Raw genomic sequence first — 18,481 nt, 5'->3', positions numbered from 1 at the left:
TGTAAAGGGGCATAACTCTAGAACGGTTAAAGTGATACCACCAAAATTCAAACTTGATCTGTATTTTGTGGTAATAAGCATTGTGTATAAGTTTCATAGCATTTGGTTGAGGCAAACTAAAGTTAGAGAACGGAAATTATTCCATTCATTAAGGGGCATAACTCTAGAATAGTTAAAGTGACACCACCATAATTCAAACTTGATATGTATTTAGTGGTAATAAGCATTGTGTATAAGTTTCATAGCATTTGGTTGAGGCAAACTAAAGTTAGAGAACGGAAACCAACTTTGGGACGTACGTACGGACGGACGTACAAACGTACGTACAGACGGACAAGGGTAAAACTTAATGCCCCCTCTGCTATGGCGGGGTCATAAAAATATTATAGACATCAAAGGAGCAAAATTTACCCAGAGAACAACAACAAACTCAAAGTAAATCTTTTTATTTACTTTGTTTTATATACCTACATTCTACATGATTGTTTTATATACCTACAGTCTACATGATTGTTTTATATACCTACAGTCTACATGATTGTTTTATATACCTACAGTCTACATGATTGTTTTATATACCTACATTCTACATGATTGTTTTATATACCTACATTCTACATGATTGTTTTATATACCTACAGTCTACATGATTGTTTTATATACCTACAGTCTCTACATGATTGTTTTATATACCTACATTCTACATGATTTATTTTTCTTAACAAGAACAACTGCTTTATCATTTCTTTAGAGCAATAACAATATTTTTTTGTTTGCACACCTTTTCTGCATTAGTATCTACACTAACCTCCTCTAAGAATAGCCTCCCTGTGTTTATCATACCATGCCCTTTCTTGTGGATCAATCAATACATCATAGGCTTGTTGTACAATTCTGAACTGGGCAGTACACTCTTCTATGTTGTCAGGATTTTTGTCTATTAAAAAATAGTTTGAAATCTAATTAAGCATTCTTATCTATAAAAGTTGTTTTAAATCTATAGCTTATGACAGTATGTGTACATTGGATCATTTTTGTTTCATTTTTTTTCTTCTACAAATCTGTCATTTTTTCACTTACAAAAGATATCAAGTAAGTTTTCTATACTCAAGTTTCTTAACAATTTTGAGCTGCAGTCTGGAAAATTGATAAGAAATGTATGATGAAAACTAACCCAACTTTAGTGGGATAGCCATGCACGCATGGCTAAGGTCCAAGTTACTTTCACTGATATTTCAGTATGAACTAACTAACCCCCCTTAGCCATGCACGCATGGCTAACCCTATTTAGTTGGGTTCATTTTCATCAAACATTTGTTATCAATTTTCCAGAATTCATAATTATTCCAGATTCAAATAATTCCTTGTTTAGAGTAGAGTAAGGAGAGTTTTATGCAATGGATTGTTACAGCCTACACCTATATGGTCAGGGTAAAATAAATAGACCTTCATAAATTAACATGCAATTTAAAATAAATTGATTAACAAAGTTTGGTCAGATTCAAAGTGTATCATAGGGGTTGATAATAACAGTCAGATCTACACCACAAGATTGACTCCAAAACCAGACAAATTTGTGCACCTATTCATATAAAATTCATATGCACAGAATTATACATACATTTATACACATTTCTTGATTTTAATGTGCATTTTTTATTCCAACACACACATGACAAAAGTGCCAAAATAAACTAAGTTCAAGGAAATTTTTTTGAAATGTTGCACACATGTAAAAAATGTAGTGAAAAGTAGAGGATGAAGTCCTTAATTATAACTATAAACAGTAGACAAATCATAACACTGGTGAATCAAATCCTTTAAAACTGAAAACAACACGTTATAAATTTCATGCGTCCGAAGCGGTTTTCTGGATTTACCTTCATCAGGAACACTCAAAGCCGAATATTTGAAAGCCAAGGATGAATAAAACCGAAACAGTTGAAGAGCTATATAACTAAAAAGGACCTAAAAAATAGCCAAAAACCATCTTAACCTTTTTTTACAACAACTGCGTTTGCAAACTATCCCTGTTGAAGGAGGCTGCCATGTTGTAAACATAGGATTTCCCACAAATTTTACGTCTGATTACAAAAATGAAAAGTGAGGTTGAGCTTGCATCCAGCTTTGAATCACATGAAGTGTTTAAATTTTTTGATCTAGTTCATGTGTTTAAGCTATAAAATGAGTCTTATGTTAACAAGCATTCTGAGAGTATTGCATGGCAATATATAGTCCCCTTCCGGTTAAAAATTCATTGTACTGGAACAAAATGCTAATATGATCTATATCTTAACATGGTGTAAACTATATATATAACAAATATTAGGTCAATATCTTCAAGCATAACGAATAAAAGTGTGGAAAACTGATTGTTTGAGTGAATTTTCAAAGTCCAAGGACAATAACTCGGCACAAAATCATCAGACTGGAACAAAATTCAAACTTGATCTGCTACTTGTCATGTTAAAAACTATATACCAATTATCAAATCAATATCTTTAAGCATGACAAAATAAAATGCTCCGCAGGGCGCAGCTTGATACGACCGCAGAGGTCGAACCCTGAACAGTTGGGGCAAGTATGGACACAACATTCAAGCTTGATACAGCTCTGAATTTGGATTGTGAATAAATATTTGACACAGCATAGGTTTCTGACACAGAATGAATGTGGTCTAAGAACTTAAAAATTTCAAATTGGACATTCACCTATTATGGTCCAATATCCAAAATCTAAATACATGGTTAGATTCAGCATATCAAAGAACCCCAAGAATTCAATTTTTGATGAAATCAAACAAAGTTTAATTTTAGACCCTTTTGATCTCAATGTGGGCAAAGTTGATAACGGGGCCCAAAAATCAAAAATCTAAATACATGGTTAGATTCAGCATATCAAAGAACCCCATATATTCAATTTTTGGTGAAATCAAACAAAGTTTAATTTTGGACCCCGATTTGGACCAACTTGAAAACTGGGCCCATAATCAAAAATCTAAATACATGTTTAGATTCAGCATATCAAAGAACCCTAAAAATTCAATTTTTGTTAAAATCAAACTAAGTTTAATTTTGGACCCTTTGGACCTTTATGTAGACCAATTTGAAAACGGAACCAAAAATTAAGAATCTAAACACACGGTTAGATTCGGCATATCAAAGAACCCCAATAATTCAATTTTTGATGAAATCAAACAAAAAAGTTAAATTTTGGACCCTTTGGACCTCAATGTGGATCAATTTAAAAACGGGGCCCAAAATCCAAAAACTTAATACAAGGTTAGATTCAGCATATTAAAGAACCCCATATATTCAATTTTTGTTGAAATCAAACAAAGTTTAATTTTGGACCCCGATTTGGACCAACTTGAAAACTGGGCCCATAATCAAAAATCTAAATACATGGTTAGATTCAGCATATCAAAGAACCCCATATATTCAATTTTTGTTGAAATCAAACAAAGTTTAATTTTGGACCCCGATTTGGACCAACTTGAAAACTGGGCCCATAATCAAAAATCTAAATACATGGTTAGATTCAGCATATCAAAGAACCCCATATATTCAATTTTTGTTGAAATCAAACTAAGTTTAATTTTGGACCCTTTGGACCTTTATGTAGACCAATTTGAAAACGGAACCAAAAATTAAGAATCTAAATACACGGTTAGATTCGGCATATCAAAGAACCCCAATATTTCAATTTTTGATGAAATCAAACAAAGTTAATTTTTAGACCCTTTGGACCTCAATGTGGACCAATTTAAAAACAGGGCCCAAAATCTAAAAACTTAATACACGGTTAGATTCAGCATATTAAAGAACCCCAAGAATTCAAGAATAAAACCCCATTGAAATTGGTCAAGAAATAAGCAATTTATACGAAGTATCTTCTTTTGCACAATACTGTGCAATTGAATATTTCTTGCTATTGCGCAATACTGTACAATTGACAATTTCTTGCTATTGCGCAATATTGTGCTATTGGAAAATACTTGCTATTGCGCAATACTGTGCAATTGAAGATTTCTTGCTATTGCGCAATACTGTGCAATTGAAGATTTCTTGCTATTGTGCAATACTGTGCAATTGAAAATTTCTTGCTATTGCACAATACTTATTATATAATAATTTACACATCCTGTTTGGTGTGTATCTCCTACCATATCATTATTTGCTTTTAAATATAAATCAGAAATAACCAACTTAAAATGGAAAATTTTAAAAGAAAAGAAAAAAGAAAAAAAGAAAAAAAAAGAATAAAAAACCCCCCCCTCCCCCCAAATTTTTTGAACCCCCTTATGATTCATCACCCCCAAACTCAATCCCAGCCTTCCCTTTGTAGTATGGTACCTTGCAGTACAATTTCAGAGAGATCCATACACTTGAACACAAGTTAGTGTCTGGAAACTAGAAAAATGCTTATTTTTGGCCCCTTTTTGGCCCCCAATTCCTAAACGTTTCGGGCAATTACCCCCAAACTCAATTCCAGCTTTCCCTTTGTGATATGGAACCTTGTAGTACAATTTCAGAAATATCCAAACACTTACACACAAGTTATTGTCATGAAACTAGAAAAATGCTTGTTTTTTGCCCCTTTTTTGGCCCCTAATTCCTAAAATTTTGAGGCAATTACCCCCAAAATCAATTACAGCCTTCCCTTTGTGATATGGAACCTTGTGGTACAATGTCAGAGAGATCCATACACTTACACACAAGTTATTGTATGGAAGTTACAAAAATGCTTATTTTTGGCCCCTAATTCCTTAACTGTTGGTACCATAACCCCCAAAATCAATCCCAACCTTTCTTTCGTGGTATTGAACCTTATGGTAAAATTTCATGGAGATCCATTCACTTAAACTAAAGTTAGAGTGCGAAAACCAATGTGTCTTCGGATGACGCCGGACAACAACGACGACGACGCCAACGTCATACCAATATACGACCAAAAATTTTTTAATTTTTGCGGTCGTATAAAAAAGTGTGGAAAACTGATTATTTGGTGAATTTTTAAAGTTCAAGGACCATAACTCTGCAAAAAATCAATAGACTGGCACAAAATTTGAACTTGATCTATAACTTGTCATAATAAAACTAAATACCAATAATCAAATCAATATCTTCAAGCATGATGAAAAAAAATGCTGAAAACCAGTTATTTGAGTGATTTTTTTTAAGTCCAAGGACCATAACTCTGGACAAAATCTTCAGACTGGAACAAAATTCAAACTTGATCTGTAACTTGTCATGATAAAACTATATCCCAAATATCAAATCAATATCTTGAAGCATGAAAGAAAAAAAGTGTGGAAAACTGATTTGCCAGACTGACTGACTGACGGACGGATGGACAAACGGACGGACGGACGGACGGACGGACAGACAGACAGACAGACAGACAGACAGACAGACAGACAGACAGACAGACAAGACAGACAGACAGAGTGCTACCTCGTGTCCCCTTCGACTTCGTCATTAGGGGGCTAATTAACACTTCATTACTATTATTATTTTTTTTTGTACCACAATATAGCCTTATCACCTATTTTTTATTTTTTTTTTCTTATTTCAGTCGATGTATTGGCAGAAACAGTTTTATTTCTCTGATGTTCAGTTGTTTTACTGTTATTTATCTTTTAAAAATATAGCTTTCCAAAGATTTGGGCCACCACACAAACTGTTCTTAATGGGGGACTACTGAATTTACTTTGAACTAATTTTGAGTCCAGAAATAGTCTAATTCATGGTGTCAAGAAGCAACTCTTGATATTCATCTTATATAGACATAGGAAAAACATCAGTCTTTTACAGAATAAACTGTCGCACAAAAGAAAATATTAAAGAAAATTCATATGTTTTCACAACATTTCCATAAACATTTCAGTTACCGGTATGTGTAAGCAAGTTTCTGTTTGTGTAAAACTTTCAAGATTTTTTTTTTATGTCTCTGGTAAATGCATGCCAACTTCAAAGGTGAAATCTAGATGCACAGCTAAACTAGGTGATATGTATAAATACATTTCATAGACTTTAAACATTCTTTTTTCCATTTTATAAAAGTCCTTGTCACAACTGTTTGCCTGTACACAAAGACATTGATAAACCAACTAGTGCTGAGAAAGCACAACAATCCGAAATTTTTCCTTCACTGATAACAAAAAATGATTTCGCTTTTGCCACCAAGCGATAACTGTAAAGGCTAAACAATACTGGTACAATACATATTAACAGTATCATTGCTATCACCAAGTATATTAGATACCCGCCATGCCATTGTATCATACAAATGCTATGACTAAATAAATAACAACTATATTGTCAACTTTTTTATTAAGAATTTTCAATATATACATTTTGTACAATATCATATAAAAACAGTGCAAGTATATATTATTGCATATATTAAACTATTTCCTTAGTGATAAGCACGAAAACACTATGCAATCAAAACTGTAATGTAATTTCACTTCCTCCTCTCCGAAATTCTAGATTAGGCCCTGTGTTTGTATGTATGTAGATCCCTCCGTTATTTGGAGCACCCCTCGAGAGCTACAGTGGAATCCATGTACACCCCCTATCGTGATTGGAGATGTGTCACTAACATATTTACAACAATATTTACAAGGACAATCCAAGGGCTGCTCTGGCTCCAAAATAGTTGGAGCCAGAAAAATCGCCAGCTGCTATATTTTGTCGCCAGTTTTGAAAACTTGGAGCTAACTTTATAGCCAGCTTGAGTCTTGATTTCCTCTACCAAATTTGAAACCATGTTCAATTTAAATTTCTTATGCACTGTACACAAGTATACAAATAAAAATATAACAATTAAGATTAAAACAGAGCAGCTGATTTTCCACAAAACAGCATACTGTATGTTTGTATATGAATGTTTATGTCTCAAAACAGTGACTAATGGGACTTATATAATGACTATCAATGCTCCTGTCCTTATAATTAGCTTAAGGTCTGTGTATGCTACAGAGTAGAGAAAATGCTTTTAAAATAAAAAATAAAGAATAGAAAAAATGGGCAATTAAATGAAGAAAAGAGAATAATGGGTGTTAAGATATATAGAATAGTGAAAATTTGTAAAAAAAATAAAGAATACAGAAAATGATGACCCAAGCATGCTACCCTTCCTGCTACCAAGACCCTCTTAAATTTGTCCATAACTCAAAAGACCTCCTAAACCTATAAATTCTAAAGTCAGAAGTATGTAGACATATCTTGAGTAGGTATCTCAATACTAGGAAAAAATAAAATTGAATTATCTTTCATTATTCGGGTGTGCTCCTTCTTTGGAGGGTAATACACAGAACGCAATAAAAGTAAATACGATCAACAATGTCGACCGGTTTTGTTATTTTCGTATCAAAAGTTAGAGCAGTCAAAGATAAATTACGTCTGAGTTTACCGTTTTTTACGGAAAACAAGTAAAATGATGTTTTTTAACAAGTTTATTATGATTTTCGTCTTTCTGTCAATTACGTTTTCTTCATGAAACGTTGCAAATTGTGTTACCGTAAGAAAATTTCTTCAAATGAAATGACAAAAGCCAACTGACTGATTCTATTTGAATCAATTAATACTGATGATCATTAATAACTAATTCGATAAACCTGTAACAACCAATTATGACAGATGTGGTAACCGTGCGTATAATTAATTTTTTTACTTTTACCCATTTTAATGAAGATCTATAATATTACCGTTACAGTCAAGAAATGAAAATTTTGACATAAGAAAATGTTGGCGCCAGAAATATTGCCAGCAGCCCTATTTTGTCGCCAGATGACATAAAAAATAGCAATTTGCGACATTGGCGAAGCCCAGCGAAGTCCCTGATGTCAATCCCCACCACAACACACAGGGAGTGCTAGAACACCGGGAAAAGTCTGTTATTATGGTGGAGGAAGCCAAAGTTCTATGAGATAACCACCAGGCTGCTCGGCGGGAACAGACAAACTGAAAAGATATCTGATAATAATCAGCAGATTGATCTCCAGGTCAGAGTTAGGGGCAACTTTAACCAACCAAGGCCCCAAAGTACCCATTCTAGTTTTAACTCTGGTCTGGGTACCAGAGAAGTGTGTAGGAGGGTGAAAATCACCCTTTTGATGTACTGAAATTTCCAGCGCCCCGAGTCAGAATTGAGATCATGACCTTCAGCACTGTAGCCATCGGTCTTAACCACTAGACCACCAACCTACATAACTTTTCAAGTTGCATAGGTTACTCGGTGATATAACAGCCATTTTTTCATATAGTTATGATGAACTATAAAGGTCACACAACACTATATGTATCCTACCTGGATGCCACTTCAATGCAAGTTTCCTGTAGGCTTTCTTTAGATCTTCAGGTGATGCATCACGTTCAACACAGAGAACTTCGTAATGACATTTCATCTGTGTGGTCATATTTCTTGAAATTCTAACAATTTTGAACTATTAAAATGGGTTTAAAAAGGATAAATGTACTATTTATTCGTGTCTTATTTTTTGTCGACTTTTTGAAGACTAAGGTATTCTTTAAAGGTCGTTCCAATAATGACCAAGTTGTGAAATGTGGAAAAAATAAAAAGGTTTTCAATTTTGGAGGAACGTAAAGTGTTAAAACTATTATAAAAATAGAATTGATAACGGATACGGAATTAAAATTTTGAGGTTTCAAAAGGGGGAAACTTGAAGTTTGTATTTATTTTTTATATAAAATAACTTTACTTCACAAAACAATCCATATTTCAACTGTACTAGTTTTATGCAACAACTCGTGATCTATATCACTAAAATCCACCGCCAGTATATGTACACTTTATGTAATCTTATATATACCAGAAGCAATCAGTTCAAGCTGAGACTATGTGTCATTATTATAAGTAGTGTCCGTGTTATTTATGTATTTTTCATATTAAAAAATGAACTTGATGAAACAAATCCTAAATTTTTTTGGAAAACAATTGATAAGTTAAAAAAAGGTGGAAAAATACCACAACAAAACCCAATAAAAAAAGACCAATGGGAAAATCATTTTAAAAATTTATTAAAGGAAAATGAAAAACCATCTGATTTTATATTTGAATTTAAATTGGATACATACATTGAAACTTTGAATTCACCCATTTTATGTAAAGAAGTCAGAAAAGCTATAAAATCCTTGAAAAATAATAAAAGCGGAGGCATTGACCTTATTCTCAATGAATTTTTGAAATATGGTTCAGAAAGCTTAATATTGCCACTAGTAAAACTCTTTAATAAAATTTTTGAAGCTGGTGTATTCCCAGATATTTGGAATATTTCAACTATCTCAACTCTACATAAAAGTGGTTCCATCTATGACTGTAATAACTACCGTGGAATAAGTATTGGAAGCTGCTTAGGAAAGCTATTTACCAAAATATTGCAGTATAGAATATCTAATTACCTTGAAGCAAACAATTTAATTGAAGATAACCAAGCTGGTTTTAGGCAAGATTTTAGAACTACGAATCAAATATTTATTTTAAAAACACTGTTAAATAAATACTTACATAAGCTTAAAAAACCTATATTTGTATATGTTTTGTTGACTTTTGTAAGGCATTTGATTCAGTTTGGAGAGAAGCTATGTATTTCAAATTAAGAGAAATTGGAATAACAGGGAATATCTTTAATGATATAAAAAATATGTATTCAAACACATTTTTCTGCATAAAAAAGAATAATTTTATAACCAATCAAATCAAAAATGATAAAGGTGTAAAACAAGGAGACAGTCTTAGCCCTACATTATTTAATATTTTTTTGAATGATTTAGGTAAATGCTTTGATGACAAAGACAACTCCTATCCATTAGATCTAGAAAATCATAAAAATCAATCTTCTACTATTTGCAGATGGTTCATTCCTCCTATTCCCACTTTTTATAAATCTGGTAAAAAAAATAAAATTTCATGTGGGAATAGGGGGAAAACTTGTGCAGACAAAGGATTATACTGTATAAACATTGTTTAATCAACTTTTAATTGACAAGTGTTTTTTAGGACAGGTAATTAGGTTATTTTTGAATGTGTATGCATTCTGTGTTTTTAATCAAAATAAATATGAAAGAAATGGAAACAAATATAAGTAAATTATTTTATTTCTTTTATAACACAAATTCAACAGTAGATTCAAGTAAGCATTCAAATATGAAACAAACAATACAACAGCACTAAAACAATTCACACACATTGTAGCACACACATTAGAAATTCACTGTATATAAGTCTGTTAAAGTTTATTAATCTATTCAACGTGAAGAAGGTAAGAGTCTGCATCACCAAACTGTAGTGTTGTGACTTCCTGGTTGCGGTGTCAAACTTAAGCTCTTCTAATCTGTTGTTGATTTCGACATACTTTCGTTTTTGGGCCACTGACTCTTTCCACCGGCTGCATACTGGATCATGGTCAGGGCGTTGAAAGCTTCCTCATGTTTCAGTAGTTTTTTTAGTTTAAAGATGTTTGGATGTGGGTGCTGGACATGTTTTTTTCAGCTTGCTGTGCCATCCCTCTTTATGATTTGTAGTCCTCGGTCCCTGTGTTGTGTAATGGTTCCAAAGGGTACTGTTCTGTTCGTCCCAGTATGTTGTTACATAGTCTGTAAAGGACATGTAGTTGATGTTAGTATCAATCTGATCTATGTCTATTAGGGCATTGAACCACACATCTTCAACCTCAGCATTAGGTACAAGTGGAAGGACAGCGGCACGGCGTACTAGTTGATGAATGTTGTTGTCTTCTTTGTATGGAACCTGAAGACCTTTTTTCTTGTGCTCTTCTCCAGATGCATTGTGTGTAGTGGAAAAAATAGCCTTTTGCGTTGATGCCAGGATATACAGAATAAGCTGCATTTTGGATGGCGACTTCATAGTCCAGGAAGATAGTGGTAGACTGAAGTTGTAGTTGGTGTTGGTGGCATACATCTTTGAGTAAAGTCAGGATCCTTGTGTATACTAGTTCGCTCTTGGCTACATTGCGCCGTCAACCATTGCGTTGTGAAATGTGTAAAGTTGGAAGAATAGGTTCGGACAGGAGTAAAATGTACCATAAAACATATTACAAATAGACAACGTATTAATTTTTTTTTTAAATAATATTATACTTAAACAGTGTAAGAAATATGTTTTCTTTTCAAAAAATACAGGTAAATCTTAGGTGAATTTTTAATTAACCTTGATTGTTATAAAAACAAATTAATTATCCAAACATCTATTGTTATTTGCATGTGGGAATAGAAGGAATAGTGATTTTTAAAAAGTGGGAATAGGAGGAAGACACCTTGCAGATGATCTGTTACTTTTATCAGAAAATAAAGAAGGTCTACAACATTGTCTTAACAAACTAAACTCCTACTGTACTACATGGAAATTACAAATTAACTTAAATAAAACCAAAATAATGATTTTTAGCAAAGGCAAAAAGGATTATTCAAAATATAATTTTTATCAAAATAATTCACAAATTGAAAAAGTGGAAAGATACAAATATTTAGGTATTGTATTTTATTTCAATGGAAATCTAAAATATACAGCAGATGATCTCTATAATAAAGCTCTAAAAGCCTTTTTCTCTGTTAAAAGTAAATTTAATAATTTCCAAGAGGTACCATTGAAAACCTGTCTTAAACTTTTTGATAGTCTAATTAAACCTATTTTCACATATGGTAGTGAAATATGGTTATCCTATTATAACATAAATTTAAATAATTTTGATAATCTACCAATTGATAGATTACAACACAAGATGTTGAAATATATTCTGGGGGTCAAAAGACAGTCATTAAATATGGCTAGTAGACTTGAATGTAACAGGAATCCAATGTTGATTTTTAGGCAGTTAAGCTGCCTTATGTGAGCACCCTAGATTTGTGTTCTACCCAATAAATGCTGAAATACGTGCCATTATTAGTATCTAGCTGGCTATTATGTTATTTATAATTAATTGGACATTTTTTTAATACTTTTATTTCTGGAACACAAAAAATATGACCAGAAAAACCTTAAATGATCGTCGAACTACCCAAAACTTTTGAAGTTGCACATAGGAAGTAGTGCTCAATAGAAATCCGTACGTAGTTTATTATCTCCTGTGCTCTTGGCTACGACGTCAAAGAACAATTGTATGAAATATTTCATCGCCGAAAATCGGTAATTACAAGTCGTTTATATTTCCCAAATGGCAAAATGCGCAGGAATATTGTTCATGTACAACAAATCTCTATGATAGAGGAAATAAAGTTATATAAGTGGGCGGTAATTTTTAACTTGTCTTGCCAAATAAGGTTGTTGTTATTTTATGAATGAAACGAGGTCATGAAACAGATGCGGAAATCGACGTTGATGGGATGTTTTAAGTAATGTGGACAACTCGTCCCCGAGACAAGTCGGACCGAATCCACTCAAACCGTCTAAGAAGACAACTTTGACCGTTTGTCAGATTTACTTAGGGTTTCATAAAATATTCGACTAACATGTCTAGCGGAGCCATTAATCTTTTGTTTGTGCATTGGGGTCTATTTAGGGGTATTTGGAGGGGCCTGAAGAAGGGAGGGGTTTACTATAGAACCCTTTGGGATTTTATTTTTTAAAATTTTCAAATGACTATGTCTAGTGATAGACACATGTAGTCTTCAGTAATGAGAACAGGACAATAAAATAAATCAACCAAAATATAGGGTGAGTCCCTGGGGGTCATCCCAACCCCCTTCAATTTGAAAATGTACTTTTATCTTGTAAACCGTCGCGATCCCACCCCTAAACAATATATATACTTGTATGGGACAATAAAAGAAATCAAATGAAAATAATTTGGGGGAGTCCCACGGTGTCGTCCCACCCCTCCTGTTTGAGAACTTGGAAATGGTCGAGATCCCCACCCCTAAACCATATACATTCATGTATGGGACAATAAAATAAATCAAATGAAATATAAGGGGAGTCCCTGGGGACACCCCACCCCTTCCTGTTTGAAAACTTGTAAACAGTCAATATCCCCACCCCTAAACCATATATTCATGTATGGGACAATATAACAAATCAAATGAAATATATGGGGAGTTCCTCGGGTCACCCCATCCCCTCCTGTTTGAGAACTTGGAAATGGTCGAGATCCCCACCCCTAAACCATATATCATGTATGGGACAATAAAACGAATCAAATGAAATATAGGGGGAGTCCATGGGGACACCCCACCCCCTCTTGTTTTAGAACTTGTAAACAGTCAAGATCCCCACCCCTAAACCATATATATTCATGTATGGGACAATATAACAAATCAAATGAAATATTTGGGGAGTCCCTGGGGTCACCCCACCCCCTCCTGTTTGAGAACTTAGAAATGGTCGAGATCCCCACCCCTAAACCATATGTATTCATGTATGGGACAATATAACAAATCAAATGAAATATAGGGGGAGTCCCTGGGGTCACCCCACCCCCTCCTGTTTGAGAACTTGTAAACGGTCGAGATACCCACACCTATACCATATTTATTCCTGTTCATCATTTCAAAAAGATTTGAATGACATACAGGGTCAATCTCCTAGGTGTCACATATGCATATCACTTTACTAGACCAAACCAATATGAACTGGACTTTGCCCAATGTCAGGAGACCATGGGACTGACGAATTATTGGGGCTTTGTTTGGGAGACTTCGTAACGGCATCCTGTTACAATTATTTCTTGTTTATTGTAAATTTTATTGATGCAAAAAATGAGTCTAGGTTAATTGAATTTACTTTAATTATTTATTAAATTATTTCCGGGCCTATAATAATTTTCATTTATGGCTCATTTTAAAGAAAACATATAAATCTTTCAAGCAGTGTAAAGCCCGAGAATGTTTGACCAACTGTTTTATAATCACCTGTCATTTTATTCCAAACTTGGTATGGAGTAACATCATGCACTTGGGGGTGAAGATGGGGGTCATTTACATTGATATATGAGTTGCTTTTGAATACCTTGATGAAATATTAATTAATTTGCCTTTATAATCAATTCATTTAATGAACATAAATGTACAATATACGAATGTTTAATGTTTGTTCTTTCAAATCTTAAAAAAAATTGAAGCAACACTGCCACAGTTTTCATAATTACGTTTGCCTTGGTTTTTGGTTAACTGCCTACAGCGCTTATAGTGCTTTGATTTCATTATGTTTAATGTATAATTATTATATGAGACTACTTAAAATAAATAGAGGTAGACTATTATATAGTGCATTTACTGCAGGTCAAGAATTATCTAATGAAAACTCAAAATGCTGGTTTTCTACACTAAATAAAGTATTTAAAGTACTTAAACTTGATACAAAAAATTTGACAAATAATAGTGTTTTTAAAAATAGTCTGATAAGATACTATAGTCAGCAATCTGACTTACAACTACAAAAAATCAAATCTGGAGCTGTGGACAGTAAACTGGTGCTTTTCAGTAATATTTTTGTTCCCTTCTATCTTCAAACCAATCTTACCAAAAATATAAAAAGTAAAATTACACAACTACTGTCAGTGCTCATTGTTTAAATATAGAAAGGGGTAGATATAATAAACCCAAAATTCCAAGAGAACAACGTTTTTGCAAATTTTGCACTGAAGTAGAGACTGAAGAACATTTTTTGATATCTTGTGATAAATATAAAGATATAAGGCAAACTTTTTTCCAATCTTATGGTTTAGATTTAAAAGATTTGGGTAATGATTATTTTTCAGTTTCGAAACTTTTAAATCCACAAAATATTACTGAATGTAATTATTTATACAAATTTATTAGAGATGCATTAGAAATAAGAAACAATTCTTAAAAATATGGGTACAACTGTATTATTTTTTTTATATATATATATATATATATATATATATATTACATATGAAACTTTGAAATGTTGTTTTGTATATTATTATATGATTTGTAATGGAGAACACTAATGTAATATTAGTTATCTTAATAAAGAATCTGAATCTGAATATATACAGAATTTACAAATTTCCACAAAGTTTTATGTTAAAAGGGGACATAATATACTGTCAGTATACTATAGCCAGGTTAAAAGTAAATATGTAAAATTCTTTAACCGTCCCCATAAAACACATTTGAAATTATAAACAAAAATATGAAAAATACACAAATAACACGGACACTACTTATAATAATGACACATAGTCTCAGCTTGAACTGATTGCTTCTGGTATCTGGTATCACTAAAGCTTAATGTTAATGTATGCCTCATCTCACAATCATTCTATACACCTGGAATAGCTCACCTATTGCTTATTGTGTCTAAGAAACAGGCCTCATGATGAAAACTTATTATTGACCAATTGACTATAAAGTCAGATGAGTCCTGTCAGATGGTCATGTATGTACATCTCACTATCATTCAATATACCAACTGTATTTTATACATTGCTTTTAATATATGAGAAACAGCTCTAATCATAAAAAATAATGTTGATCACTGAACCATGAAGCAAGGTCAAGGCTAAAGGAACCATGTCTGACAGACATGAAATACCCCCTTGCAATGTTGTTTGTACCATATATAGTTGTCCTATTACAATAATTAAAGATCTTTCAGCAGTCACTAAACCATGAAAATTAATTCAAGGAAAACAGAAGTATATTCCTAACAGACTTTTCAGACCATAAGGCATTTGTATAAAAGATATGGGTTATCCAGCTCTTCAACCTTCTGACATATATATATATATAGATTTATATAAATAGTTTACACTATTACTGGTGTCGCTACAGATGGATTAGCATCCATATGTCTCACATTCTGTAGCAATCACCCCACGGGACAAAAACTAGATGAGTTGGATGTCAACATCTTTGCTCCATCTAGAGAGACAGAAGGATTCTTATTCTCTAAGTTAATAAAAGGAGGTCATTTATTAATAAATGGTGAGGTCAATATCCATCGGCACAATGGAAAAAGCCAGGAAAAAACACAATTTCCATAAAATGAAAGGACAGAATTTCTGTGAAAAGTAGGTCATTAGTAATGAAACTCAAAATTAAACACTTTTAAATCAAAATTTAACTCATTATCTACAGGCATAAGGACATCTTTGCTAAATAGGTTACGATCCAGGATGGGGCTGGATTGTAACACTTGGCTAGGGAAGATGGCATAAGGAAAAAAAGCTGAACATAATTACTGGTACCTGTTGAATTTTGAAACAACAAAAAGAAGGAACATGGGTTATACTATATGCCTGGTCACAAAGTAGCAGGCATACACAAAAAGAAGCAGTAATAAATACCCTGTTCTTAACAATATATATATCCAAGGCAATAATAAAATAGTGATAGGGGAGATAATTCATATTTTCTTAATTTTGAAAACCTAAGACAAAAGCATTTCTATCTCACTGTAGATCAGATGTAGAATTGAGATTAAATTGATGACATAATTCAATTAAAACTTGTTTAATTAGATATATATTTTTATTGTGAAATAAGTTTATAAACAGTAAAACAAGAGTGCACACGCTGAAATGTCTCGCCTTCTTTACTAATCATTGATATTATGTTGATAGTCCTAAATATAAAGCTTTATTACAACTGTCACATAAACTTAACATTAACCAAGTAAACTAAACATTGACCAATGAACCATGAAAATGAGGTCAAGGTCAGATGAACCATGCTAGGCAGGCATGTACAGCTAACAATTCTTCCATACAACAAATAGAGTTGACCTATTGCTTATAGTTTAAGAAAAACAGACCAAAACACAAAAACTTAACACTGAGCAATGAACCTTGAAAATGAGGTCAAGGTCAAATAAAACCTGTGTGACTGCCAAATAGATCATAAAATATTTCCATACACCAAATATAGTTGAACTATTGCATACAGTATAAGAAAAACAGACCAAAACACAAAAACTTAACTATAACCACTGAACCATGAAAATGAGGTCAAGGTCAGATGACACCTGCCAGTTGGACATGTACACCTTACAGTCCTTCCATACACCGAATATACTAGACCTATTGCTTATAGTATCTGAGATATGGACTTGACCACCAAAACTTAACCTTGTTCATTGATCCATGAAATGAGGTCGAGGTCAAGTGAAAACTGTCTGATGGGCATGAGGACCTTGCAAGGTACGCACATACCAAATATAGTTGAACTATTGCACATAGTATTAGAAAAAAAGACCAAAACTCAAAAACTTAACTTTGACCACTGAACCATGAAAATGAGGTCAAGGTCAGATGACACCTGCCCGCTAGACATGTACACCTTACAATCATTCCATACACCAAATATAGTAGACCTATGGCATACAGTATAAGAAAAACAGACCAAAACACAAAAACTTAATTATAACCACTGAACCATGAAAATGAGGTCAAGGTCAGATGACACCTGCCAGTTGGACATGTACACCTTACAGTCCTTCCATACACCGAATATACTAGACCTATTGCTTATAGTATCTGAGATATGGACTTGACCACCAAAACTTAACCTTGTTCACTGATCCATGAAATGAGGTCGAGGTCAAGTGAAAACTGTCTGACGGGCATGAGGACCTTGCAAGGTACGCACATACCAAATATAGTTATCCTATTACTTATAATAAGAGAGAATCTAACATTACAAAAAATCTTAACTTTTTTTTCAAGTAGTCACTGAACCATGAAAATGAGGTCAAGGGCATTGGACATGTGACTGACGGAAACTTCGTAACATGAGGCATCCATATACAAAGTATGAAGCATCCAGACCTTCCACCTTCTAAAATATAAAGCTTTTAAGAAGTTAGCTAACGCCGCCGCCGCCGCCGGATCACTATCCCTATGTCGAGCTTTCTGCGACAAAAGTCGCAGGCTCGACAAAAAACTAATTGTGACAAGGGAGATAATAGACTATGGAACTTCTATAAGAGGAACACTATTGATATAAAAGGTCATATAAAACTGTGTGTTGTTTTTTTTTGTAAGGTTTAGCCATAAGATTGATACAAAAATGTATTTTGAAACAAAAGAAAACATTAAATAAATCAGGATTATCATTTTCACATCACAAATGTATATAAAATTTCCATGACTTACCTCCCCTTAACTGCTTTGTTTACATCATGTGGAACCTTTTGGAATTGTGTTGATATATTCATATCATTAGCTTTTTCCAACGGAGGCACATTCAAGATTTTGCCCTGTGATAAATTTTGCATTATATGGTAAAGAGGGAAAAGAACAGATAAACAAGAACTATGCCCAGAAAACAGATTAGTGAAAAATTTAAATAATAAAAAAAATAATGTAGATCCAACCTCAGACATAGAAATGTTATATTCTTTTCGATACGTTTGGACATTGTTTGAGATTTGTCACACTGTATGGCATAAGGTGTGATTCTGCTGCATTGGAGTTACTATTATGAATTTATTACTATTCTATACTATGTATGTTTCTTCTTGAATATGTGAC

General features: G+C 33.1%; 2 protein-coding genes across 2 annotated transcripts in view; one reads left to right on the top strand and one right to left on the bottom strand.

Annotated features, from left to right (window-relative positions):
* LOC127713596 (dnaJ homolog subfamily C member 21-like) overlaps positions 1 to 8,617 on the bottom strand; it is a 32,384-nt gene extending 23,767 nt beyond the window's left edge. Inside the window, exons 1-2 of the mRNA XM_052219797.1 lie at positions 8,317 to 8,617; positions 809 to 937 (exon numbers count right to left, since the gene is read on the bottom strand). Coding sequence (XP_052075757.1) covers positions 809 to 937; positions 8,317 to 8,425 — 238 coding nt within the window. The 5' untranslated portion in view covers positions 8,426 to 8,617. The remainder of the gene's footprint in view (positions 1 to 808; positions 938 to 8,316) is intronic.
* The window catches only part of LOC127713229 (structural maintenance of chromosomes protein 6-like), a 396,756-nt gene that overhangs the window by 214,779 nt on the left and 163,496 nt on the right, over positions 1 to 18,481 (top strand). The gene's annotated exons all lie outside the window — the stretch shown is intronic.

Source organism: Mytilus californianus, unplaced genomic scaffold (assembly GCF_021869535.1).
Source record: "Mytilus californianus isolate M0D057914Y unplaced genomic scaffold, xbMytCali1.0.p SCAF_1, whole genome shotgun sequence".
Taxonomy (NCBI): Eukaryota; Metazoa; Mollusca; class Bivalvia; order Mytilida; family Mytilidae; genus Mytilus; species Mytilus californianus.
This window is presented reverse-complemented; position numbering and strand designations above follow the sequence as displayed.